Below are 27,798 nucleotides of genomic sequence, written 5' to 3' on the forward strand. Positions count from 1 at the left end.
AAGATGGTTGTTTTGCCCTATGTTATGATCTTTCCTACCTTTTCTTGTTAAGTGAATCATCACAGTTGTTAAGTCAGTAACACAGTTGTTAAGTGAATCCGACTTCTCTGTTGATTTTCCTTGTCAGAAGTCGCAAAAGTAGATCACATGACCCTAAAACTCTCTAAGTATCATAAGTGGATGCCAAGAATTCAGAATTTGAAACCCTGGGGATGCTGCCATGATTGTGGGGAAAACTATCATGTCACTTTTTTCAGTGCTGTTGTAACTCTGAACGGCCACTAAATGAGCAGTTTCTCATAATCAACCTGATGTTTTCTAGGCATGTATGAATAACCTCTTTTTTCTTATGATTCATTTTATTTGTCATCTGCTCCAAAGTGTCCATTATAACTTATCAATTGCAACAATTACATTTTGTTAATGCACATTTTGCCAACATTTGATGGAGAAATTTTGCTGAACTTTTGTTTTTTATTTATGAAGATAGCAGTAACACCTGTTTTTCTAAATAAGCAGATTTTGATGTTAGAGAACTGTGGAAGAAAGATTCAAAAGTGTAAAGGCTAAATGGGATTTCTTTAAAAGCTTTCAGATTTTAAAATTCTTGCATGTCCCCCTTGTAGTTCCACCCTTCCCTGCAGAAGAATGAGTTTTGCAATATTTCTGCTTTCTTACTGTACTTGGATCAAAATGGAGATGTAGCAGCAGATCTGACAATCATGAGCTGTTTGATTCTCCCCAAGAAGGATCCCATCCAACCATCAATGGGGATTTTGAAAAGACAGAGACTTATCATCGACCATGGAGCTCTTTCCCAGCTAAAGTTGCTCAACAAGGTGAGAGAAATTTGGTTCTCTTTCCTCTTTTTTCGAAAGATTTAGGACCCATTTCATGTGGACTAAGCCTAGTTTCCAGGGTCCATGACCTTCACTGAGAATTGAACATGGGGAGTACAAACCTTATAGGTTTTATTTTTTCTATAGACCTTCAGTTCTATTGACCAAGCTGTTCTTCAGATGCTGCAGTGCTGGAGATTGTTTTAAGATGAGTTAGCTGATTAGCATGCTGGAGGTTGTGTTGTTAATAGCCTCAGGTTTGCTTGTTCCTTGTCCTCAAATAGCAAAGCAGAAGGGTATTCAGTTGAACATTCCCTGAATTGAAGTTTGGACTGAATGAGGCGAAACAAGTGGATAGCCGCGTTCCTGTCAAATAGGCAACAGGTAGTCAAAATTGGAAGCGCTCTATCAAACCCTGCCCCGGTTAACAGTGGTGTCCTCCAAGGCAGCATATTAGGATTCCCACTCTTTCTGCTTTACATACACGACCTTTGAGATCATACTGTGAGCAGCTGTGTTCTATTTGGACTCTTTGCCAATCTTAACTATGTATCTGAATGGTCAAACAATTGGCAACTCCAAATCTCATCTAACAAATGCTCTGTCCTACACATTGGCACAAAAATCAGAACACCAAATACAAACTAGGCAGATACGACCTCGTAGATGACTCTCACTCACTCAAAGACCTAGGAGTACTCATCTCAAAGGATCTAAACGCCAGAGCTCACTGTAACAGCATTGCCCAAAAGGCATTAAGAGTTGTTAACCTAATCCTGCGTAGCTTCTTCTCCGGTAACTTTGTACTGCTAACTAGGGCATATAAAACCTTTGCCAGACCAATTTTTGAATACAGCTTGTCTGCCTGGAATCCACACTGTATATCGGACATTAATACAATCGAGAGGGTCCAGAGGTATTTCACGAGAAGAATCCTCCACTCCTCTGCTCACAACAGAATCCCTTATGCCACCAGGCTCGAAATTTTGGACTTGGACAACCTAGAACTATGCCACCTATATCCTGACCTAAATATAATACACAAAATTATCTGTTACAACGTCCTACAGATAATTACACAAGCAAACAATAGATACAAACTGTAAATGCTCCAAACTCGATTGCAGAAAATACGACCAGCAACAGAGTGGTCAATGCCTGGAATGCTCTACCTGATTCTGTTGTTAGTTCCTCAAACTCCCACAGCTTTAACCTTAAACTGTCCACCGTGCACCTCACACATTTCCTAAGAGGTTTATAAGGAGGCTTGCATAAGTGCACCAGCGTGCCTACCCTCCCTGTCCCACTTTCCCCATTGATTTGTATTCATTTCATGTACTCATGTCCATGCTTCTACTTATTTGTAATCATCTATCTATGCTCTTTTTATACGCTCATGTCCATGTTTATACCTGTTACCTGTATAAGTTTTGACAAACGAATCAAAGAAAGAAAATAAATAAATAAATTGGATCATGATTGGATGGAGCTCCTGGTGGTCCCATTTGGGAGAGAAGCTTCCTCTTGTCCTGCTTAGGGAAAGGCCATTGGGAAATGGCTCCCTGAAAGGACATGTCCAGGGTCTCTGATAATTTTAAGTAGTCCAGACCTGATCAAAGTTAACCATATGTGTCTTTCTCCCAACTGGGGGGAGCAATTGACCATCTGCCCTTAGGAAGGAGGTCCAAGACTTTCATTTCACATAAAGTGACAGTGACCACTGAGACAATCCCTTGACCCAGAAACCTTAAACACAACTTTGATTCAAGAAAAAGCCCTTCCTGATATCAGAAGTAACGAGAGAGATTGTGACAGGAAATGCTACTTAGATTTGGCCTTTGACTCTTCAGAGGCCTCTTCATCTGAAAACCCCTTAAATGGCCTTGTTTATCCTGAGTGTTAGCCTTCAGTCCCTCTGGGTGAAAAGGAGTCCCAAAATGTAACTAATATTAAATGTGGGTCTGTCTTTCCATGCCAGTGGAGTCTCCTAATTGCAGTTCTTCACCACAAAGCATTTTTTCTTGGATAACTGGATGGGCCTTAGAAATGTCTCCTTCTGACCTGGGACTCACACTTATCTCCCATCTGTTGCAGCCAAAGATCTGAATCTTTTTCAGGGACACCTTCTCATGATCTCCCCTCAATCTCACTACACTTCCAGAAACTATGCAGAAACCTTTTGTCTTAATAAAGGAGAATATTTGTAGCTCAAGGTTGACATGAGGGATCCTTGGTGCTCTCTGAGCTTCCTTGTTTTCTTGCAGATGTTTTATTACCCAAACTAGGAAACATCATCAGCTATAATTTATGAGGAATTTTTCCTTTATCTCTTAACTGGGAGACTTTTTGGAACTGGTGTCAAAGGGGAGCAGCTTTGCAAGGCTTTCTGTAGTCCAGTAGAAACCTTTCCAGATTCTTCTGGTCAGAAGTTTCCATTTTAATCTTTTACTCTACTTAAAGAAATCTAATCTTTGATGATGAATTTATTAAAAAATCTAATATGGGATCATCCTAACCATGGATAGATGAACAGTGGAGGAATGCATTTTAATACAGCCATGAGGAGGAACTGTTTGTTTGTCACTTAATGCTAAAATCTTTACTCAATTCCATCCCTCCAGACTTTATTAAATAGAAAAGTCTTTATTATTGCAATGTTAAATGCCAGAAACAAAAGGGAGGAACTAAAGAAAGAACCTGCCAGGGTCACATCTCCTACATCTATTTGGAAGGAGTCAGAGATTTCACTATTTACCTCCATGAAGCCCAGAATCTACTTGTCTAATGTCCATTTCTCCCTCCATTTTCCATGGACGGAGAGTCCTAACACATTTTCTTTGGCATTCCTTGTTTTTCTGCTCAGTCCCTGCCTCAGTCCAAATGTGTGGAAAGTTGTCATCCTGGATTTGTCAAGAGGGCTCGAGAAGGAGAGCCAGTTTGCTGCTATGACTGTGTTCCTTGTCCGGAGGGGACCATCTCCACTCAAGAAGGTGGGTGACCCTAGAGGAAAGGAAGGCTTTGTGGAACTGGTTTCATCCACAGCATTTTGATGAAAGTGTAAATTAAAGTTTGCATTGAAACTCAAGTATTTTTTGTTTATTCAGAATGCACTAGAAATCCTCCAATTTCATATACTTTATCTATGTAGGCATTAGTAAATTATGTTATCCTTTTCTTCCCTGTGGAATGGTTGAGAAACACATCTTGGAAAATGTTCCTGGAATCAGGTGTTGTTCAAAAACGGTATTTCTTGAAATGCAAAAAAATATTAAAGAAATATTGCTTTTTGACTTTCTCAGATACAGAAAAATGTACCAAGTGTCCAGATGATAAACATCCAAATAAGAAAAGAGTCCAATGTATCCCCAAAGTTATAACCTACCTGTCTTATGAAGAACATCTGGGAACCATCCTGGTCTCTTTTGCCCTACTTTTCTTCCTAATCACAGGTCTTGTTTTAATCATCTTCATGAAATACAAAGAAACTCCCCTTATCAAAGCCAACAATCGGGATCTCTCCTACATCCTCCTGGTCTCCCTCCTGCTTTGCTTCTTGTCTCCTTCCCTCTTCATTGGTCAACCAAGGAAAGCCACCTGCCTTCTCCGACAGACAGTCTTCAGCATCATCTTCTCAGTTGCTGTTTCTTCTCTCTTGGCCAAAACCATCACAGTGGTGCTGGCTTTCCTGGCCACAAAACCAGGAAACCAAGTGAAGAGATGGTTGGGGAAGAGCTTGGCCAACTCCATCATCATTTCTTCTTCTGTTCTCCAAATTATCATCTGCTCCATCTGGCTGGGAGTTTCTCCCCCCTTCCCTGACTCTGACCTCCACTCCCAGCCTGGAGAGATCATCCTGCAATGCAACGAAGGGGCTGTTGTCATGTTCTACGTCACCCTCAGCTACATGGGCTTCCTGGCTGCTATCTGCTTCACGGTGGCTTTCCTGGCTAGGAATCTGCCTGGGGCCTTCAACGAAGCCAAGCTGATCACCTTCAGCATGCTGGTCTTCTGCAGTGTCTGGGTGACTTTTGTGCCCACCTACCTGAGCACCAAAGGGAAATACATGGTGGCTGTGCAGGTCTTCTCCATCCTGGCCTCCAGTGCTGGTCTGTTGGGCTGCATCTTCATCCCCAAGTGCTACATTGTCCTCCTGAGGCCAGATCTGAACACAAAGGAGCATCTCACAGCCAGAACAAATATAAAAACACAAGATATAACAGCATTGTGATATTGGAAAAATTGTTAAAGATTCTTTTATTTGGATAATTGGCAGGAGCCAAAGAAAATCAAATCTACTTTTTTCAGAATGGGAAATGATTGAATGACTGTACTTCTTGTAACTCTTTCCTCTTTCATCCCAAATAAATCTAGGTAAATAGAACTCTGTGAAAGTCATTCACAGGGATTTAATATTCAGCAACTACCAATGAACATGACGCCTTTTAAGAAATTCTTTGAGCAATTATTCCTGCTGACAGCATCTAAAAGTGTCTCTGTATGAGTGAGTGAGCAGGAAAAGAAGTAAGACGGAGGCTGTGGGAAGGAAGCCCCAACCACGGTGTATAATTATCTCCATGGGGACCATTGTCCCTCCCACCAAAGCAGCCGGGTGGGGGCCTCCAGGTCCTCAGCTGGGGAGACAAATATTCATTAATATTATATGGTTCCTTCTTGATGTGCCCATTGAAATCCATTGTACAGAAAGTGTTGATCACAACGGCTGTCTAGGATTTCAGTTTGGGGTTGGTGTTTAGGTGTATACCTCTAAGAAATCCCCACTTTATTTTCTTCTTTTCTCACCCAGAAAATTAAAATAGCAACATCTAATGACATCCAGGCCCTTTAATTTTCCACTCTACAATTTGTACCTAAAGCATTTTCTCTGCTCCTCTTCCAAGCTTGTCTTGTCTGTGAAGGGCTGGAGAAGATGCCCAGAGAAAGGGGACCTTGAGACTCTCCCCAGGAGGAGGCTGAAGGGATCCTGTCTAAAGGCAGCCGCATCATTGACCCAATGGTCTGGACTTTGGCAGGAGGGTTCAATGCTGTTTATTGATCCAGGGGTAAGAAGAAGGTGAGGTTAAGGGTGGGAACATCTAGGTTTTTAGGAATCCATGCAAAGAATCCCGCTTTCCAAACACAGAGATTGCTGATCAATTAGCACTGAATTTGAGGTCCCAGAATGATTGCAAATGAATCCCTTTCTGAATCCCATTGTAAGCAGGTAAAAAGGCTTTGATGGATCAGACCAAGATTAATAGCGAGCATTTTCACACCCGCAATCAATAAGTATTAAGGCAGGACTGGAACTCTCCTGGTGTGTGTGTGTGTGTGTGTGGGAGTGTCCAAAGAAATAGCGAGCTTTCTTGCTTAAGATGGGACTAGAACTCCCCATCCCCTGGTGATTGGTCCAAAGTCACCCAACCTTCAATCACTTCTAAGTCAGAACTAGAACTCAGAGCTTCCTGGATATTCACTCCAAACTCCCCCAGCTGGCTTTCATGCCTAAACTAGGACTAGTGGAGACCCTCCTCACAGCAGTCCCACCGCCCTGAAGCACTTTCCACGGCGGGATTCAGCTGCCCACCCCCACCCCTCCCACTTATTTAGAGACCCCTGCTCTGTTCGGAGGGGTTTGTGCTTTGATAAGGTCACTAAAAGGAAGCCTGTTTCTCTAGGCGAGGGGAGTGGGGGAGAGGAGAAAGTGCACGGGGGTCTCTTGATTGGCGGGGAAGCGGGGCGCGTCCTCCGCGGGTGGGAGGCTGGAGGGGTGACTGGGAGAGAAAGCTCCCCTACAAGGAGCTCCGAGGGGGTTTGGCAGTGCGGGGCAAGGACTTCGGGTGAAGGGGAGGGGTCTGGTGCAAAGCTGGCGTGACCTCTTCCTGCTGTCTCTCTCCCCCCCCCTCTGTATAAGGGAGCGGGCGCGAGGGCTGTCTATAGGGGCACGGCGAGAGGGAAGCAGGGAGGGGCAGGAGGAGGAGGTGTTAGTGTGCGATCCCGTTCAAGGTCACAATCAGGCTGATCCCAATGAATGGGGGATTTGCACTGACTCTGCGTCCTCTGAATGGAAAGAGTGAAATGGAAACGGAAGCAGGGAGGGAAGGAGGAGGCAGGAGGGGGCTGGGAAAAAGAAAGGAAAGGGAAAAGGAGGTAATCCCTCCTCCTTCCCTTCAGTTTTAATTGTTTCGTAAGGACAAATAACTGAATAAGTGTCAGCCTCCTCAAACTTCAGAGATCAAACCAGTGAGGACCAGTGAGTGTCTTCTGGGCATTCCTTGGTCTCCCCCTCCCCTCCCTCCCGTCTTTCCTTTCCACAGACTTTTCCTCCCTCATCAGCTGCCACAAAGTGCCTGGAGGAGCTTATTTGTGACATCCTCTTACACAGCAGCTCTTACACAGCAGAGCAAAACCCACCCAGCCAATCTTGTCTGAATAACCAACTCAAAATCCCTGGGAGCCTCCAACAGGCCCGGGAAGACGGGGCTCCGTGAAAGAGCTGAATAGAAAGGGATCTAGCGGGATACCAGCTACTTTGAGAAGTTGGACAAGTAGAAGGAAGAGGCTCCTATGAGGCTGGAGCTGAATTTCCCTCATGAAAGGCCACCTGCAGAGTCCCCGAGGGGCTTTTCAACTCTGCCCAGCTGCTTGGCTGGAGTCCGAAGGGCGCTTGGACCGGAGCGTCTAGGGGGCTGCGGAGTCCTTTGGCGGGGGCGGCAGTGGCTGCCGGATGGCCGAGAGAACCTCGGTGGGGCTAAACCCTACGGCTAATGATCAGGGGATCCCAGTCAAGAAGATAGCATTATTCACTGAATTCATAAGAATATAACAATTAATAAAAATATTAATCTAAAGCAGTACATTTATAGTAAGAAAGAATCAAGTCTTTCCAAGTGTTACGTTCAGAGAAACTCTCACTTCTTTCTAAGGGAACTTGGGGGTCATCTAGTCCAGCCCTCTGCACAAGCAGGACACCTTGGACCATTCTGGACAAATGGCTGTCCAGTCTCTTCTTAAGAGCCTCCCGTGATGGAGCCTCCACCACTTCTGAAGGCAAATCGTTCCACTCCTTCTTGCTTCTCACTGTCAGGAATTTCCTCCTTAGTTCCAGGTTTCTTCTCTCTTTGATGAGTTTCCATCCGTTGCTTCTTGTCTTCCATCCTGATGCTTTGGAAGTCAGGTTGGACACCCCCACCCCTTCTCTGTGGCAGCCCTCAAATATTTGGTTATTCTTATCTTTTGTTTTATTAATTTAATGTTTACAAGTTTTAATGTTTCTAAGACGCCCAGAGTTATCTCTGACGAGATGGATGGCACATAATTGCAATCAATCAATCCAATCAATCCAATCAACCAACAAACCAACAAACCAACCAGAGTCCTCTTTGGGATCGGAGCCCTTTAGCAGCTGCCCAAATGCCGGTCTCCGTGTGCTGGGAAAATCCAGGCCAGTTTTTCTGGGCAGCCAATGAGCCCTGAGGGCTTTTCTGAACGGGCGAGGGGAGAAGGGGGGGGCGCAGTGGCAAAAGGCCGAGGTTTGTCTTTGGGGAGCTGCAAGGGGCGCAGGGGTTGTCTGGGGAGGGCAGAGGGGTTTCGGGGGGAGTCTGGGCGTGCGGGAGAGAGGTTGGCTGTGGGCGGGAGGTGGCCTGAGGGGTCTTGTTTGGGGGCAGGTGGTGTTTGCAGGTGAAAGGAAGCGGCTAGAGGGGGAGGGGGCTCAAAGCCGGGGAGCAAAGGAGGGGGAAAGGGGGGCGTCGGGGAAGGAGGGGGCAAAGCGCTGCAGAAAGGCGGAAGAAGAAGCGCCGCCAGAGAAAGCGAGTGAAGGGATGGAAAAGCAGCGGGTCTCGCAGTGGCTTCCACGGCTCGGCTGGCAGCGTGGCTGAAGCGTCTCAGGTGCTCAGCTTGAGTGCTGAGGGTCTCCCCGGGTTGGGCGACCAGAGCGCTGCGGAAAAGCCAGCCAGCAGGTGAGTCTTTCCCTCCCTCTTCCAAAGGGGCCTCTTCCTTCGCCTCCCCCCCTCTCAGCGCAGCTGCTCCTTTCTCTTCGCTCGCTCCCACCGTCCCAAAATTGCCCCCCCCAGCTCCAAGGCCTCTTGCCCCCCCCCTGCTGTTCCAGCCACAAGGCCGCGGGGCCCTTCGCGGGAGGCGCGCTTGCTGCCCAATAGCCGAAGGTTTCAGCCACAGCGGAGCCTTCGGGGCCAGGATCCCTGCTGGACACTGGGCTCCTCAGAGGCGTTTTGGAAGGAGGCTTCCTGTCTCCGTTGGGCTCTTCTGCGGGGTAAGAGCTGCGGAAGGGAAGGTCGCAAATCTGCTCCGGAGACTTTGGGGCAGCTGATCAGGGAGGGAAACTGAAGGCGGGGAGGGGGCGGGAGAGGGGAGGAGGTTGTATGGGGGGGGGAGAGGGGTGTGTGAACAAATGCCCAGAAGTGAAGGCAGCTCCACGGGGTCCCTTCTGAAGAGAAGCCTTGTCCTTGATCCGGTCTCTGGAGTTTTGGGCAGGTCGGGCTGTTGCTTCTTCCCTTATTTGGGGCTACAAAATTATACTAACAGAAGGAAAGGTTGTTAGGTGTAACCAACAAGTTGGGTAGACAATATATTGCACAAGGCATGTTATGTATCTTTAAGAGATGAGATCTGCTAATTAGTAGATTACAGCATTTAAATTGCAGCTGATTTTGTCTCTCTCTCTCTCTCTTGATTGATGTATGATAACTGCTGTCTAACTGTTACTACTGTTGCTACTACTTACTGTGTGTAAGTTATTTGCTACTTGTATCCAAGTTATCTTGGTAGTATTGGACTGTTTTTTCTGTGTATGACTTTTTGGCTGTGTTTATGGATTTTGCTATATTCTTCAAAATAGTAAAGTTTATTTTGTTACTTTACTATCCATTATTCAGTGTGGTTGCTTTATCTATCGCACGCTGCGTATACTTTACAGGGTTGCTCTGTTATAACCTCGTCCTGGGGTTCATTGCTAGTGCTTAATCGCACTAGTACCACTAACATTGGTTATGGGCCCAGACGCCCTGCCTTAATCATATTTTTTTTTATTTTTATGCACCACTTTTTGGATAGTTTATTTTTGTGAATATGGCACAAGAACAGTCAGCTGCACTCTCCATGATTACCCGGTTTGATGGAACCAACTATGTTTCCTGGTCCTTGAAGTGTTCCCTACTTCTGCATAGAGAAGGACTGTGGTCTGTGGTTCAGAACCCACCAGATGTTACAGGTTGGGATCCTGCTGATAATGAGGATGCGAAGAAGATTGCGCAGTTTAACAGGGACAATGAGAGAGCTCTCTGCATTATTGGACTAACACTGAATGACCAGCAACTGGTCCATATTCGTGGCGAAGAGTCTGTTGCTAGGTGTTGGAACACATTGTGGAGAATTTATGTTCGGGACAGTGTGGGTGCTCATATTCATCTCACACGGAAACTGTTTAGAGCCCGTTTGCAAAAAGGTGGTGATATGTTGGCTCATTTAGACTTCATGAAGAAAACTTTGCAGGATTTGCAAGAAAAAGAGTTAATTTTTTCTGAGCTTCAACAGGTGTATATTATTCTATCATCGCTTGATGAAAGCTACGACTCTTTTGTTTCCTCATTGGAAGTTCTTTCACGAGATGAACTGACATTATCTGAGGTTACCGGGAGATTGCTTGAAGAGTCCAGACGAAGAGAGGATAGAGTTCAGTTCAGAGACAATCAATCACAAGAAGAAACACAGTTTTCAACTGTAAATTTTGTTAAGAAATGTTATTCTTGTGGTGGTAAGGGGCATATTGCTAAGAACTGTAAAAATAGCAAGAAAAGGAGTGTTGCTAATAGTAAAAGAAAAAGCAACAATGTTACTGTATCTGTAGCTAAGGTTGATAAGGCTGTAAACCATAGTTTCTGGGTGGTTGACAGTGGCGCATCCCATTCTATAACTAAGGTTAAAGAAAGGTTTGTTACTATGAAGGCTAGCAAACAGCACATTTCCTTAGCAAATGGTTGGAAAATTAAGGCTTCAGGTGAAGGTACAGCTTATTGTCCATGTATTAATGAAAAATTGGAAATGTTATATGTACCTAAAATGAAATTTAACCTATTATCTGTAAAAGACCTTGTGAAATGTGGGTTTACAGTAACATTTAAGAATGATAGATGCATTATTGAAAAGGAAGGTAATAGGGTTATTGCCAATTTGGAGAATAATTTATTTATTCTACATGAGAACTCTTTAAATATTGCGAGTTCTGAACCTGATTATAAGAATAAACAGCCCCATGATAACTGTATACATCTACTTCATAGACGTTTAGGCCATGTAAATTTTAAAATGGTACGTCAAACTGTTATTCTATCTAATGGAATCAATTTGAAACCTTGTTCAAAATATCGTAACTGTAATGCCTGTAACCAGGCTAAAAGTAAGGTTACTCCTGCAAACCGGTTTCAAGGATTTAAGACATCTAAACCACTGGATGTAGTGTTTGCAGACCTAATTGGCCCTAAGAAACCTAGCTTAGGAGGTGCCTGCTATATACTCAGCATTATGGACCATTATTCTAGGTATGGTTTCTGTTATGTAATGAAATCAAAGGCAGAAACTTTCCAACATTTTACTAAATGGTTAAAGTTTGTTGAACGTAAGATGGATAAAAAAGTACTTTGCCTAGTCACTGATAATGGGTCTGAATTCACTAATCATAGGTTTACATCAATGTTGGAGAATGCTGGTATAGAACATAGGCGTTCTGCCCCCTACAGGCCAGAACATAATTCATTTATTGAAAGACGTGGTCAATCATTGCAGGCAATGACCAGAATTATGCTAGTTGATTCTGGTTTGTCAGAAAAGCTTTGGGGTGAGGCTATAATGTGTGCAAACCATATTCTGAACATAGTAGTTAACTCAACTACTGGTAAGATTCCTTATACTCTTTGGCATGGTAGGAAGCCTGATTTGAGTTATTTACACACATTTGGTGTCCCTGCTTGGGTGCATATTCCCTCACAGACTAGACGGAAGGATCAAAGCAGAGCTAGGAAGATGGTTTTTGTTGGGTACAATTCCAATCATAGATCGTTTAGGTTCTGGGAACCTGGAACTCGGAGAATTATGCACAGTGCCAGTGCTAAATTTTCAGAACATGTTGGTTGGGAGAAGCTAGAACAAGAGTTTCACAAGGTTTGTGATGATATAGATGTTGATCGTTTGGTTAATCATGATACACCAAATGAGCAGTTAGAGAATCAGGATAGTCCATCTATTACTCTGAAAGGGGAGGAAGATGTAGATGTAGAATCTACTCGTGAGGTGGAACAGGATGATCCTGCAAGTCCTGTATTGCCTAGGAGGTCTACTAGGGACACGCATCCACCCGACAGATACCAAGCCAGTGTAGTATTGCAAGTTAGCATAGAACCTTCTAGTTTTGCAGAGTTAAGGCTGTATCCTGAAAAGGAAAAGAAATTGTGGAAGACAGCTATGGAGAAGGAGTTGAAATCCTTACAGGAATTGAAAGTTTATGAAGAAGCTAGGCTCCCTTCAGGGGAGAGTGCAATTGGCTGTAGATGGGTGTTTAAAATTAAAAACGATGCTGCTGGCAATGCCATTTATAAGGCTCGTTTAGTTGCTCAAGGGTTTTCCCAAACTGAGAGGGATTACGATGAGGTTTTTGCTCCGAGCTTGAAAGCCTCTACGTTGAGGGCATCATTGGTGTGGGCTGCTAAGTATCAGTGTAATGTTACCCATATTGATGTTGAAACAGCGTATCTGCATGCTCCATTGCAGCATACCATTTATATGAAGATGCCACCAGGTGTGGATTCTAATGGCCAGACTGGTTGTTGGAGATTAAAAAAAAGCCTTTATGGTTTAAAACAGTCCGGTTTTGAGTGGAACAGATGCATAGTAAATGAATTAAAAGCTATGGGATTTATTCCAGGTTTGGCTGATCCTTGTTTGTTTAGACGGGTGAAAAATGGTTTGATCTCGTTGTTGCTTTTGTTCACGGACGATATAGCTATTATTACTAGGTCTGAACAGGAAGCTATTGACATTGTTTCACAATTAGAGAGTAAATTTAAAATCCGGAATTTGGGTGAAATTAAGTATTATCTGGGCTTAGACGTGGTTAGAACCAGTAAAGGTTTTAAGCTGTCACAGGCTGGTAAAATTAATCATTTGCTTAAGAAATATAGCATGGAGCTATGTAAGACTGCAAAGACACCAATGGCATTGGAGTTTAAACCTGAGGTAACTGAGGGTACTGGTTTTGATAAGGGAATCTATCGAACTTTGATAGGTAGCCTAATGTACCTAAGTAATTGGTCTAGACCAGATATATCATTTAGTGTGAACCAACTGGCTAGATTCAATGATAGTCCTTCAGAGAGGCATTGGCAAGCAGCAAAGCGTGTGCTGCGTTATTTGAAGAAAACTATCCACTATGCATTGTATTTAGAACCGAATAGGGATTTAGTTTTGACTGTTTATGCTGATGCGAATTTTGCAGCTGCTATAGATAATAGGAAGTCAACTTCCGGCATAGCCTTTATGCTAGGTGGTGTACTGATTGGATGGAGGTCGATACGACAGAAACACATAAGCTTATCCACAATGGAAGCTGAGTTTTCATGTTTGTCGTTGACATGTACTGAGCTGATATATTATAAGCAGTTGCTTATAGATATGGGATTAAGTATCAATGAACCTTTTACTGTTTATGAAGATAATCAGGCAGCAATAAAAATGGCGACTAGTTTAGCTATTAAGACGAGATCGAAGTATACTGATTTGAGGTATCTTAATGTTCGACAAAGCATTAAGGATGGCCTGATAAAGTTGGAATATTGTTCAACTGAAGACAATTTAGCAGACAACTTCACTAAGGCACAAAGTTCAGTGAAACATACCTCATCATGTGAAGGTTATCATCTTACATTGTGAGTGGATATATTGATCTACCCAAAGGGGAGAATGTTAGGGTGTAACCAACAAGTTGGGTAGACAATATATTGCACAAGGCATGTTATGTATCTTTAAGAGAGGAGATCTGCTAATTAGTAGATTACAGCATTTAAATTGCAGCTGATGTTCTCTCTCTCTCTCTCTTGATTGATGTATGATAACTGCTGTCTAACTGTTACTACTGTTGCTACTACTTACTGTGTGTAAGTTATTTGCTACTTGTATCCAAGTTATCTTGGTAGTATTGGACTGTTTTTTCTGTGTATGACTTTTTGGCTGTGTTTATGGATTTTGCTATATTCTTCAAAATAGTAAAGTTTATTTTGTTACTTTACTATCCATTATTCAGTGTGGTTGCTTTATCTATCGCACGCTGCGTATACTTTACAGGGTTGCTCTGTTATAACCTCGACCTGGGGTTCATTGCTAGTGCTTAATCGCACTAGTACCACTAACACTACCCTCCGGCTCCCCCCCCCAGCCTCCCCCCAACATCCCCCATGCCTGGGCACAGACACTCACTGGTTCTTTCTTCTTCTGTTTCCAAACTAAGCCCCAGTTGGTTGGTTGGTTGGTTGGTTAAAGTGTGTTTGGATCCAAAAGCTCCATCACTGGAGGCTTTGAAAAGGGAGAACTTTTCAGCTGCCAGCTGGCAAACAAAGCTCTCAGCCATGACCGGCACTGCTGTGGCTCCCTCCGGCTGGGTGGACAAAGGAGCAGGTGGCGGCTGCAGCCTCAATCTGACACCAGCTGAGGGCCTGGTCTGGGGAGGTGGGGAGTGGCTTGCCCAGGCAGCTACTGCAACAGCAGGGCTGAGAAGGTCCTACCCCGTGTGTTGCACCCCCCTACCAGCTTTCACCCATGCCTCCATGCCGTTTTTGGGTGTGCAACACGCGGGAGATCCTAGCTGCAGTTTACTCGTGAGCCACATTGGCCAGGAGAGGCAGGGAGAAAGGCCAATGGGGCTCACGAGTAAACTGAGGCTCCTAAGTGGGATTGAGCCAGTGGTGGGTTCTGGCTACCGCTACTGCCGGTTGCTCTGCGCATGCGCAGAAGCCAAAAACAATATGGCTGATAGAACCGGTTCAGGGGCGTGGCCAGCCTGGGTTACTGCTGGTTCCAGCAACCCAGGCCACCAGATTACTACCTTTTCAGCCAAACTGGTCCAAACAGGTAGGAACCCACCTCTGATCTGGAGGTGTTTTCCATCAGGATTACAAGGGAGAAGATTAGCCTGACAGATTTCTTCCTGATCAACACATGATTTCTGGGAATCAATCTGTTGTTTTCAAAGAGTTTATGAATAATCTTTTTTTCTCTGTTCATTTTATTTGTTATCTGCTCTAAAATGTTCCCTATAATTGACCAACTGTGTCTATTAGATTTTCTCTATAGTTTGATAAATGTTTCTCAAACTTTTTCATTCACTTATGAAGATTATGGCAGTATTTGTATCCTATTTAACCATATTTGGAGATGAGACAATTGTAGAAGATTCAATGTGGGATAAGAAACAAAGTTTTCTACTTTTCATATTCCTGGATGTTCCCATTCTAGTTTCATCCCTTTCTGGAGAAGAATGAATTTTGGAATATTTCTCACTTTAAACTGTACTTGGACCAAAATGGAGAGATAACAGCAGATCTGGGCATTTCGGGCTTCTTGGTTCTCCCCAAGGAGGATGTCAAGGAAGAGACTCTGGCGCTTTTTCAAAAACAGAGACTTTCTATCAGACAAGATGCTCTTTCACGGCTAAAGTTGCTCAATAAGGTGAGATAAATTTTGGTGTCTTTTCTCTGTTTTCCAAACCCTGGGGTCCCATTTCAAGTGGGCAAAGCCTAGAGTCTCCAGGGTGGTTGGCCTTCCATGCCAGTTGGTGTCATCTAATGGAAGTTCTTCAACAGATGGGACCTAAGTGGAGGGGCTTTGCCATGTTTTATGGAAACCTTTCAAGATCGTACTGGTCAGAGGTTTCTTTCTTCATCACAGTTTTATTCTATCTTTAAAAAAATCTAATGGAATAAAAGTTTCCTAAAAATTTTATAGTAAACTTTATTCTCAGTTTTAATATGAATATATCATCATACTTAAATCTTTTTTTCAATTCCATCCCTCTAGACTATTAAGTAGAAAAGTACCTTATTGCAATGTTAAATTCCAAAAGGAAAAGGAAGGAACTAAATGAAGAATCTGCCAGTTGTTCTACCTCCTGCATCTGTTTAGAAGTAATCAGAGATTTCATATTTACCTCTGTGAAGACCAGAGGCTACTTCTCTCCATCCATTTCTACCTCCATTTTCCATGGACAGAGAGTCCTAACACATTTTCTTTGGCATTCCTTGTTTTTCTGCTCAGTCCCTGCCTCAGTCCAAATGTGTGGAAAGTTGTCATCCTGGATTTGTCAAGAGGGCTCGAGAAGGAGAGCCAGTTTGCTGTTATGACTGCGTTCCTTGTCCGGAGGGGACTTTCTCCACTCAGGAAGGTGGGTGAGACTGGAGGAAATGAAGTAGAACTGATTCATTACATACATTACATACATTTACCTATTTGTATATTTAAGTATACCCATATTTTGTATTTATACTGTTTTAATATGACTGTACACCGCCCCGAGTCCTGTTTAGGAAAGGGTGCGGTTTATAAATTAAAGTTTATTATTTATTATTATTATGAAATAATAAAGTTTGGTTCTGAACATCAGACAGGAAATTATTCGGGTCCCAATTCTTCTCTCACTTTCATAGATGAATAAACAAAAAATGATTTTTTAAAAAAGTCTTATACTTCTTACCGTCTCTCACTAGAGGTACTAATAAATGTGTCCTAGATAATATCTCCTGGTATCACTTGTTGTCCAAATAAGGTATTTCCTGAAAGGTAAAAGGAGAGAATAGTAAGGGAATATGTTTTTTTTCCCCTCAGATGCAGGAAAATGCACCAAGTGTCCGGATGACAAATATCCAAATGAGGACAGAATCCAATGTATCCCCAAAGTTATAACCTTCCTGTCTTATGAAGAACATCTGGGCATCATCCTGGTCTCTTTTGCCCTGGTCTTGTTCCTAACTACAGGACTTGTTTTAATCATCTTCACTAAATACCGAGAAACTCCCATTGTCAAAGCCAACAACCGGGACCTCTCCTACATCCTCCTGGTCTCCCTCCTTCTTTGCTTCTTATCTTCTTCTCTCTTCATTGGTCAACCAAGGAAAGCCACCTGCCTTCTCCGACAAACGGTTTTCAGCATCATCTTCTCAGTTGCCGTTTCTTCTCTCTTGGCCAAAACCATCATGGTGGTGCTAGCTTTCCTGGCCACAAAACCAGGAAACCAAGTGAAGAGATGGTTGGGGAAGAGCTTGGCCAACTCCATCATCCTCTCTTGTTCTGCTGTCCAACTTGTCATCTGCTCCATCTGGCTGGGAGTTTCTCCCCCCTTCCCTGACTCTGACCTCCACTCCCAGCCTGGAGAGATCATCCTGCAATGCAATGAAGGGGCTGTTGTCATGTTCTATGTCACCCTCAGCTACATGGGCTTCCTGGCTGCCATCTGCTTCACAGTGGCTTTCCTGGCCAGGAATCTGCCTGGGGCCTTCAACGAAGCCAAGCTGATCACCTTCAGCATGCTGGTCTTCTGCAGTGTCTGGGTGACTTTTGTGCCCACCTACCTGAGCACCAAAGGGAAATACATGGTGGCTGTGCAGGTCTTCTCCATCCTGGCCTCCAGTGCTGGTCTGCTGGGCTGCATCTTCATCCCCAAGTGCTACATTATCCTTCTGAGGTCAGACCTGAACACAAAGGAGCATCTCACAGCCAGAACAAATGTTAAAACATGAGATATAACACCATGATATTTAAGAATTGTATACAGTCCATTTATTTGAACAAATACCTGAATTATTTCCACTTAGATAGTATGCAGGAATCAAAGAACATATCTACATGTTTCCAAATGGGAAATTGTTGAAGGATTTTAATTCTTATAACTGCCTTCCTTTTCACCTCAATAAATCTTGCTAAAGAGAACTCCGTGAAAGTCATTCAGAGGAATTTGTTGTTCACCAACTACCAATGAATTTGACACCTTTTAAAAAAACATTTTTTTAAAAAAATGATTCCTATGGACAGTACTAAAAGTGTATGTGTGAGAGAATGAATAGGAAAAGTGGTAAGATAGATTTTATGGGAGCCAAGCTCCAACTACCATGTTATTTGACAATCTCCATGAGAACCATTGGCCATCCCACCAAGCCAGAGAAGGTGGGGGCCTCCAGGTCCTCTTGCTTAGATGTTCTCATCCAAGGAGACCTACTTAGCTCTCTTTTCCATAGCTGCTCCTGCCCTGTGAAAGAGGCTTTTCCATGAGATCCACCATCCTGTCTCCATCCTGTTTTTTGGGTTATAAGGACATCACAAACAGCCAATTCCCCCCCCCCCCCAGTGCATGGGCCAGGTTGAGATTGGAGTCCAGAAGATGTGGGTGGAGAAACCCCACAGGAGAGTCAGACTGCATCCTGAGCAGATTGGGCTCCTTGTAGCTGCACCAGGTGAATAGTTGCAAGCAGGAGATCGGCTGTGTCTCAAACTCCATCAGAGGAAACAAAGAGAGTCTCCCTCTCTCTCTCTCTCCAATGTGGGAAGCCCAGCAGTGCAACCTTTGAAGGCCTGACCTGGTGGGTTCTCCTCAGTCATCTCAGGCTGCTTCCAGCCCCAGAAGCCCCAGAAATAAGCCCTTCAGAAGGACTTTCCTCCAGGCTCCCAGGAACAGAGCAGAAGGGAGAAGGAAGGGGAAGGTCTGGTTACGAGATCCTGAACGTCTCTGGAGATAAATTCCAATGGATTATCAGGCAATAGAGATAGTCCTCCACATGACCACAATTTCTGTTACTAAGCAAGATGGTTGTTAACAAAGTTCTGTCTCATTTTACAACCTTTTTTGCCACAGTTGCTAAGCAAATGAGTGTGGTTGTTAAGTAAATCATGTGGTCGTTAAGCAAGTCTTAAGGTGATCCCATGACCTCCAGGTACCGCGGGTGTCATGAATACATGCCAGTTACCAAGTGCCTGAATGTGGATCACATGACCTGGGGGTGCTGCATGGTCGTAAGTGTGAAAACTGCTCATGATTCACTTTTCTCAGTGCCGTTTGTAACTTCAGTCCCTAAACAAATTGTTATAAGTCGAGGACTCCCTGTTGTCCTGATAGCAATTTTGGACAAGCTTCTTTTATTCTACTCCTCCTTTCCTTTCTTTTATTCCCTCCTCACAGCAAAGTCCGGGCGTTGCTAAAAATTGTGTTCCGGTTGGGAAGTGTGGTCCATTTATAATTGCCTGAGGGTGGGATGCGACGGTCCCTGAGCTGCCTGTCTCTGGATCCCTCGAAGGGAACCTCCGTCCCTTCCAGGACTACGTTTGGCAAGTCTCCCCCCCCCAAAAAAAGAACAAAGTGGGGCTCTGAGTTGACAATCAGGCTTTCTGGGATTCTCAGCGCAGCTTTGGGGGGGGGTCCTTTGTCAGCTCCCCCAACCCAAAACCCCATAGGCCTCCATCACCAAGGGTGACTCCCTCAGTGGGCAGAGAAGAGCACGGAAGAGGGTGGAGGGTCCAGAGGGTGAATCAGGGGATGGTCGATGGAGGGACTGGAGATGTCCGCTCTAAGGAAGAGAAGGGCTGCAGGGGACGGACGTGAGAGCATCGCCCAATACTCGGGCGACTGTCCCAGAGAAGAGGGGCTCCTTTCATCCTCCGGAGCCCCTGAAGGCAGGAAAAAGGAGAAACGGATGGAAGTCCAGCAAAGGGAGATCCAACCTAGAAGCCAGGAGAAATTTTCTGACAGTGAAAATCTATTAACCAATGGAAGAGTTTGCATCCTGGAAGTTGTGGCTGCTCCACTGAGGGAGGTTTTCAAGAAGAGATTGGAGAATCATTTCTCTGATAGTGTTGAGTGTCTCCAGCTTGAACAGGGGGTTGGTCTTGAGGACCTTCAAGGTCCCTTCCAACTCTGTCCTATTCTGTTCTGTTCTATTCCATTCTCATTGTGAAAAAAGAGATTTTAAGCTTTATTATTAATTCAAGCAAATTAAACAACAACATAAAGGCACAGCCTAAAAAGCATCCATCTCAAGCAAGATGACCCCCAATCTCACCTAAACTGCCAGGATCTGCTTAAGGATGACAACCGAGAGACCCGAAGGGTGGCCAATTTCCAGAGGACCCAGCACCAAGCTCCATCCAAAGGCTCCCAGCAGGTCAAAGGCAACTTTGGGGCTTCCATCCCTGTTAGATTCGGGCAATGAGAGAACAGACTCCGGACGATTGTGACAACAGCTCTTTATTTAGTAATAGTAGTGATCCAGCTTAGCTTGCGCTCTAAGGTCTCCCCTTTTATAGGGATCGGGTACACCTCCCGTCCAATCAGAACAACCCCTTGTTCCCGCCCTAGCGGCAGACCTGAGTGGAGACTTACAGCGATATATGCTAATATCTAACACCCCTCCCCTCTTAGACGGAGTGTTCCGGTTAGTGACAAAGTCCTTTAAATGTGCCGGTTTCTGCCTTACTCAGGTGGATCGTCGGAGTTCGGGTTGAGTTGCAGTGGGTGTGAGATCGGCTTGTTCTGCTTGTTCCGTTTCGCAGTCGGGGGATGGAAGGCTCCCCTCGCTCGGATGCTGTTCCGCTCTGTCGTTGATCTCTGGTTCCACTTCAGGCTCCGTGGTGCTGTATTCCTCTGTGTTCGGATTCTTGGGTTGCTGATTCTCTGACGGAATGTAGTCTTCGTTAGCAGATCGCAGGTTGGAATGTGTTAGGCTACACCGGAGTTGGTCTATGTGTCTTTTCCAATTTCTACCGTCCTCTAGTTCCAACAAGTATGATCGAGGACCCGTGATACCAATTACCTTTGCTGGAATCCACAGCGTTCCCCCTGCATAGTTGTGGGCGTATACTGAATCCCCTATACTAAAATTCCGAATTTTGCTTGTGGAGTCTGGGGGCGATGTGGCAGAGTAGTTTGGGTGAAGTCGGTCCAGGTGAGACCGTAAACGGCGGCCCATGAGGAGTTCAGCGGGGCTCCTACCCGTCATGGCGCTAGGGGTGATATGCTGGATTAGTAGGTAATGATCAATTCGTGTTTGCCAATCACCTGGGCCCATCCTAGCGAGGGTCTCTTTTGCAGATCGCACCATTCTCTCCGCCTGTCCGTTCAAAGCCGGATGGAATGGCGCGACAAGGGCATGCCAAATTCCCTGACCTGCTAAGTACATTTCGAATTGCATGGCCATGAACTGGGGCCCGTTGTCAGAAACCAGGAGGTCGGGCAGGCCATGAGTGGCGAAAAGCCGCCGTAGTACCTTAATGACTGCCTCTGCCGTGATTGAAGTCATTAGGAGTACTTCCAACCATTTGGAGTATGCATCCACAACTATTAGAAACGTTTGCCCTTGGACTGGCCCTGCGTAATCAATGTCTATTCGCGACCAGGGTGCTTTCGGTTTGTCCCATTCCGTGGCGGGCGCTTCAGGGGGTGCTGGTCTGGATTCTTGGCACGGATTGCAAGTGGCTACCCATTCCTCTATCTCTTTGTCCATGTTTGGCCTAGCTAACGCTTTCATCCATACGATCCCCGGATGCCCAACATGTAACACTTCTAAGACATTTCTCCGCAATGCGTATGGAACAACAACTCGATCCCCCCACAATAAACAACCTTGTAACACTGACAGTTCATCACGTTTTGCCCAAAACAGTTTGAATTCGGGTCCCACATTTCCCTTGGGCCATCCCCTCCATACCCAAGTCTGTACCTGTCTGATTACATTGTCCTTAGCAGAAAACCTAGCAACGTTCACAGAAGAGACTGGTCCTGAGTCCAAACAGTCAATCAATAAAACCGGTATCTCGGGAGTGGGGTCTGTTAATAGTTCTGGAAGTGGGCAACGGCTGAGTGCGTCTGCACGCCCTAGTGTGGAACCCGGTTGGTGTATCAGTTTGTAGGAATACGCAGCCAGGAAAACAGTCCACCTGGTCATGCGCGGGGAGAGTGAGACCAGTGTGGGGCGGTTTCCCGCCAAAAGACCCAGCAGTGGTTTGTGGTCTGTTATGAGTTCGAAATCGCGGCCGTAGAGATACTCGTGGAAACGTTTGACTCCTGCCACAGCGGCTAACGCTTCCCTGTCCATCTGGCTGTAGTTTCTTTCAGCCGATGATAAGGTCCTTGAGTAGAATGCGATGGGTGCTTCATTTCCGTTTGGCATTCTGTGGCTGAGGACTGTGCCGACGCCGAAAGGTGATGCATCGCAGGTTAAAATCAGTGGTAGAGTTTGGCTGTATTGGATGAGTAAGGAGTCAGTCGTGAGCAGGCGCTTGACTGCGACGAAAGCTGCTGCCTTGGGGCGTCCCCATGTCCATTTCGCGTTCTTGGCGAGGAGTCGATGTAGCGGCTCAGCGACGGTAGCTTTCTGTCTTAGAAAAACGCTGTAGAAATTAAGAAGTCCGAGGAATGCCTGCAACTCGGTCTGATTTCGTGGTGTGGGGGCGTCCTGGATCGCCTTAATTTTCTTCGATGTTGGGTGTATACCCAGTCCATCGATTCTATACCCCAGGAATTCTACGCTAGGCACGTTAATTTGGCATTTTTCCTTTTTTAGGCGGAGGCCCTTTTCTCTGATTCTGGCCAAAACAGTTCTAACACGTTTTAATAGTTGCTCCTCGTTTGCAGCCGACACCAAGATGTCGTTGAAATAGGGGACGACTCCTGGTATTCCCTGCAAAAGCCGTTCCATGACGCTTTGGAACAGACCTGGAGCGATGCTTACGCCGAATTGTAACCGGTTGCATTTGAAAGCACCCCTGTGCGTCACTATAGTTTGGGCCTCTGCCGTGGCGCTATCCACAGGCAACTGCTGATACGCTTGTGCCATGTCTAATTTTGCAAATATTTTTCCTGGCCCCAACGAGTGCAATAGGTGTTGGACTAAGGGCACAGGATACGAGCTCTGTTGTAGGGCGACATTAATTGTGCATTTATAGTCCGCGCAGATGCGGACTGACCCATCTGGTTTAACTGGGGTCACTATGGGGGTTTCCCAGCGCGCGTGATCCACCGGTTCAAGGATCCCTTGTTCTACGAGCTTATCAATCTCTTTATCAATCTTGGGACGGAGCGCAAAAGGCACTCTTCTAGGTTTGAGTCGGATTGGCGCCACGTTTGGATCTAGATTGAATGATATTGGTTTACCTTACCAAGACCAGGGCTGAACACATCCTCGAACTCCTTAAAAATCTGTTCAGCGCTGCTGTTCTCCACGGCGTTGATTCCGGTGATTTCTAACCCCAGGGCTTCAAACCAATCCAGTCCCAGGAGGCTCTGTAATGGCACGCTGGCGACGGGCAGCTGGGCTATGATGTCCTTGAACTGCACCCGAAACGTGCCTTGACCCACGATGGGGACCCTGTTCCCCTGGTAGTCTCGTAGCAGGATGTCTGGTGTTCGCAGTTGGCACTTCTTAAGGCTAGGAATTGCCTTTTTCATGGCGGACCATGAGATGATCGTCAGGGACGATCCCGTGTCGACTTCAAGCTCACAAGGGGAGTCCTCCAGGAGGACAGTGATTTTCAGCTTTTTAGGCCGCTTGGTGCGGACTGACCTATCGTTGTGAGATAGGTTCGCATTGGTTCTCTCTGGGTCAACTCTCTCTCGGCATCGGTATCCTGGGGATACTCTCTCTCGGCTCTCTGGTAATACGCCCTTTCAGCTCTTTGTGTGTATTCTCTCTCGGCTAACTCCCTCGGTTCTCTCTCTGGGCGCCCTTTGTTTTTCCGCCAAGCCCCTGGGTTGGGCTTCTGTCGGCGGTACATCGGAGGCTGCCATTGTGAGGCAGGGACTTCGCTCCGGCACACTCGTGCGATGTGCCCAAATTTGTCGCAATGCGAGCAAACAACGTTTCTGAAACGACAGGTAGAGTGGGGGTGGTTCCCTCCGCAACTTGCATATGGTGGCAAACGGAATTCGGTTTTTCCCACCGGTCTTGCGTGACTGCTCCGCATTCGATGGCTGTCTTCGAACTTGCTGTCCTCAACCTCTTGATCGGCAGCCTCATAATGTACTCTGGCATGTCTGGTTCCGGTCTGGATCACGCTGTATCTGCGTTGTATTGTTTCGGAAGATCTGTCCACTGATTCAGAAGCTCTCGCCTCATCGAGCGTGATTTGCAGGCTTAGGTTGGGTTTGGCCAACAACCGTTTCTGCAAGGAAATGTCTCTTAACCCGCATATGAGGTGCGCCAGGACTTGCTCGTCCAGATCCCTGAACTCGCAATGCATTGCTGCTTTCCGAAGTGCTGCAACATATTGGTTGATTGATTCTCCCGCCTTCTGGTTCCTCGTGTTGAATTCCTGGCGGCGAACGTGGCGGGAAGGTTTTGGCGCGTAATGTGTTTGCAATGTCTGTTGTAGCGCCGTCCATGATACTGCCTGTATGGGGGTTGGCTCGGAAAGATCTCTGGCCGTTTCAAAGACCTCTCAACCACAGTAGCTCAGGAACATATTCTTTTTCCGAGAGTCCGGTACTCCTGTGTAATCGTTTGCCTCGAGAAAACACTCGAACCTCAGCATGTAGGATTCCCAATGCTCAGCGATTGGGTCGTATGGAGCTGGAGGGGCGTGCATCGCCATCTTGTCTGCGTTCGAATTTGCCGCGCTGAGATGGCTGCCGGAACGTCCGCCGAATTCCGGGGCTGGATTGAATCCTTGGATTCTGGAGGTAGCTTCTTCGTCCTATCTGTCTCTCGATCCCACCTTCGTCGCCAATGTTAGATTCGGGCAACGAGAGAACAGACTCCGGACGATTGTGACAACAGCTCTTTATTTAGTAGTAGTAGTGATCCAGCTTAGCTTGCGGTGTAAGATCTCCCCTTTTATAGGGATCGGGTACACCTCCCGTCCAATCAGAACAACCCCTTGTTCCCGCCCTAGCGGCGGACCTGAGTGGAGACTTAAAGCGATATATGCTAATATCTAACAATCCCCGTCTGGACTCAGGACATCCTGCCTGTTTCCAGGGCACCTCAATTGGGGGAGCCCAGCCTGGCTGCATGGGGACTCTGGTGATGGCCCCTCCCAAATGCCTGGGAAACTACAGAGAGGAGCCAATGCTTATTTCAATGATCTCAGGGTTCTCTCTTCTCCCACCCCCACCCCCAAACTTGAGAAAGTGAAAAGTAAGCAGGTTAGCTCAGAAGGAGCTCTAAACTTCTGGAATCATCTTATTATACAAGAAGATATCAAAATCTGTCATTAAACTCCCTGAACTGATGTTCTGGCACAACAGAGCTCCCCCCCCAAGGAATGCCCCCCACTTGCCACCCCTGGCCTTCTTCCCCCCCCCCCCGCCACCTGCCACCCCTGGCCTTCTTTCCTTCCTTCTCCCCCATCACTTGGGCACTTTCAGGAAAAGATATTTTCCACCTCTGGACCAAAAAGAATTTGGAATCCTATCTTTCCTCCGATTCTGTGCCAGACAGACTCTCTCCTTCCCAGATGCCCTGTCTGCCTCCAACCTCCCACCTCACAAAATAGGAAATCTCAAAGGAAATGAAGTGAAGCCAGAAAGGAGAGCTGACCTAGTTTCAAGGTTCTGACAGATGGCCTAATGAACTCCTGAGCAGCATGCCTGGCATCTACTCGGGTGAGGTCAGCTCTACTTCGCGTAAGTTACAGCTGAAATTTCCCCCTGTTTCCCCCCTCCCCTCAGTCTGTGTCATAAATCACATTGACCCACGAGGTACTTCATCAAGCTGTAAAATCCACACCTCACAAGTCATCTGAGATCCACCCCTGGAAGAAGGTACATGTGGAATCTACTCCCCCCTACACACACCTTCTGCCCATGACAAGTCCAGCAGACTTTGTGAGTTGACATTAGTTCTATAAAAGAAAAGAAATGGAAATAGAAGCAGAGGATCCAGGATAGAGAAGAGAGGGAGGAGAGATGGTGGATTGAGAGGAAGCTGAGTGATCCACTTGATCCCTTTGACCTTGGAGAGAGAGAGAGATTCAAAGGTCATCTTTAGTGCCTTCAACAAACTACTGGAGTCTTTACAATTTATTTATTTGATTTATTTAGTTTGTCAAACATGTACAAGATAGCAGGTATAAATATGAACAGGGATATGAACGAAAGAAATGGATACAAATAAATGGGGACAGTTGGAGAGGGGGACAGAAGGCATGCTGGTGCGCTTATGCACGCCCCCTTTAGGGACCTCTTAGGAATGGGGTGAGGTCCAGGGTGGACAGTTTGAGGTTGAACCTGTGGGGGTTTGAGGATGTAACAAGGGAGTCAGGTAGAGCATTCCAGGCCTTGACCACTCTGTGGCTGAAGTCTCCTTTCTGCAGTCAGGTTTGGAGTGGTTTACCTTGAGTTCCTATCCATTGTTTGCCGGTGTATTATTGAGGATAGGAAAGCAGTGAAGCATCCCTTCCCTTCCGTTGCTTTTCTCCATTTTCTTGCCTTCCTTCTCTCTCTCCTTTTGATCCTTTCCTCCCTCCCTCCTTCCCTCCTTCCAACACCCCCCTCTCTCTTCCCCCCTCCCCAAGTCATTTAGCACTTTGAGGAGCCTCCTGTGTGCTCAGTTGTCCTGGGAGCCTTGGAGATTCTTCTTTTGCCTTCTCTTATTCCCCAGACTTTGCCTGGGACTCTCCGGATCTCCCTTTTCCCTTGGGACCCTAACTCATATTGAAAGGTCCACTGCTGCTGAGTTGTCTCTGAGGGGGCAGGCCCAGCCTCTCCCCACAGCTGGATCAAAGATTGTGACGTAATACAAAATGCCCTGAAACCTTTCCTGGGCTGACTTTGTCTGGGGCTCCTTCAAGGGGGCTCCCTCTGGGGCTCTGCCCAGCCCTTCAAGGGAAGGAAGGCCTCACATTGGGAGACCCCTCCTTTTTGGAGGGGCTAAGGAGGATCCTGGTGAGGAAGCAGATCTGAAGGGGTCAAAGGCCATCTACACACACCTAACATTTAAAATTAAATTCAACATCAGCAGAGATCCCAGTCCATCCTTCCTTGCCCAGAATGTCTCCTCCTCCACCTTTGGCCCTTTGCCCTTTTTCTGGAGTGGGGGAGAGGATGGAGGGCAGCAGGAAGTCTCCCTTCCAGAGAAAGCCCTGAGATGTCCTCACCCACCTCGGATTTTCTAAAAATGCTCCTGTAGCCATTGAAGCCTTCATGGAAATAAGTCTCTCACAGAGACTGGCTCTCTGCTTTGCTGCCCCCCACGTCTGGGTTACATTGGCACTTTCCATATTTTACACCCAAATCAGGTGGCAAAGACCTTGGTGGACGCTTGTAAAACTCCGGTTGCCAATCCCCACCTGAAAGGCAGAGGAATTGTAGGATGGAGGCAGGTAACATTGAGCAGACCTCAGCTGTTCCTTGACCTCTCTTCTGACCAGAGTTTGGGGGGAAATGCTGGAAAAGCAATAAGCTGTATATTGTTTGGATTTTAGTTGACCAATCACATTTTCCATTATTGTGACTGTTTAGGACAGGATTATTATTTTTTTGCTTATCTTTTTATGTTACTTTAAATTATAATTTTCCCTGGCTCTTCAATAATTCTCCTAAAGTATAATTAATATATTACAGGAATATTAGAGGAATTGAAAGCCAAATACTTTTGGAATATTATGTGCTGCTTTGGATATTTTCTCTGAAAGCCTATATTCTGATTTTCCAGATAAAATATTAATTCCATTCCTGTGTATTCCTTTCTATATCAGTTTATTTAATTAGCGCTTCTAGACCGCCCCCTCTCCCAAAAGGGACTCGGGGCGGTGTACAGTCCATATCAAAAACATCATAAATAAAATTTAAACAATTAAAATTATTAAGTGGATAAATACATAAATAAGAGGAGGATAAAAATAGACAGAACTGTAATTGCTAAGTAAATAATTTAAAATATACAGAATTTAAAACCCCAGTGTCCTATAAAATTAAGTCCCCTAGAAA

General features: G+C 45.7%; 1 protein-coding gene across 1 annotated transcript; it reads left to right on the forward strand.

The window, feature by feature from the left end:
- Positions 1–767: 767 nt before the first annotated feature.
- On the forward strand, positions 768–5,067 carry LOC309393732 (vomeronasal type-2 receptor 26-like; the record flags this gene model as incomplete). Its single annotated transcript, XM_081956227.1, has 3 exons — positions 768–839; positions 3,703–3,829; positions 4,139–5,067. 3 exons carry the CDS (start codon positions 768–770, stop codon positions 5,065–5,067), a joined length of 1,128 nt encoding a protein of 375 aa, XP_081812353.1.
- Positions 5,068–27,798: the final 22,731 nt, after the last annotated feature.

The sequence above is a fragment of the Natrix helvetica genome (genome assembly GCF_964273705.1).
Source record: "Natrix helvetica genome assembly, chromosome: 5".
NCBI classification, from domain to species: Eukaryota; Metazoa; Chordata; class Lepidosauria; order Squamata; family Natricidae; genus Natrix; species Natrix helvetica.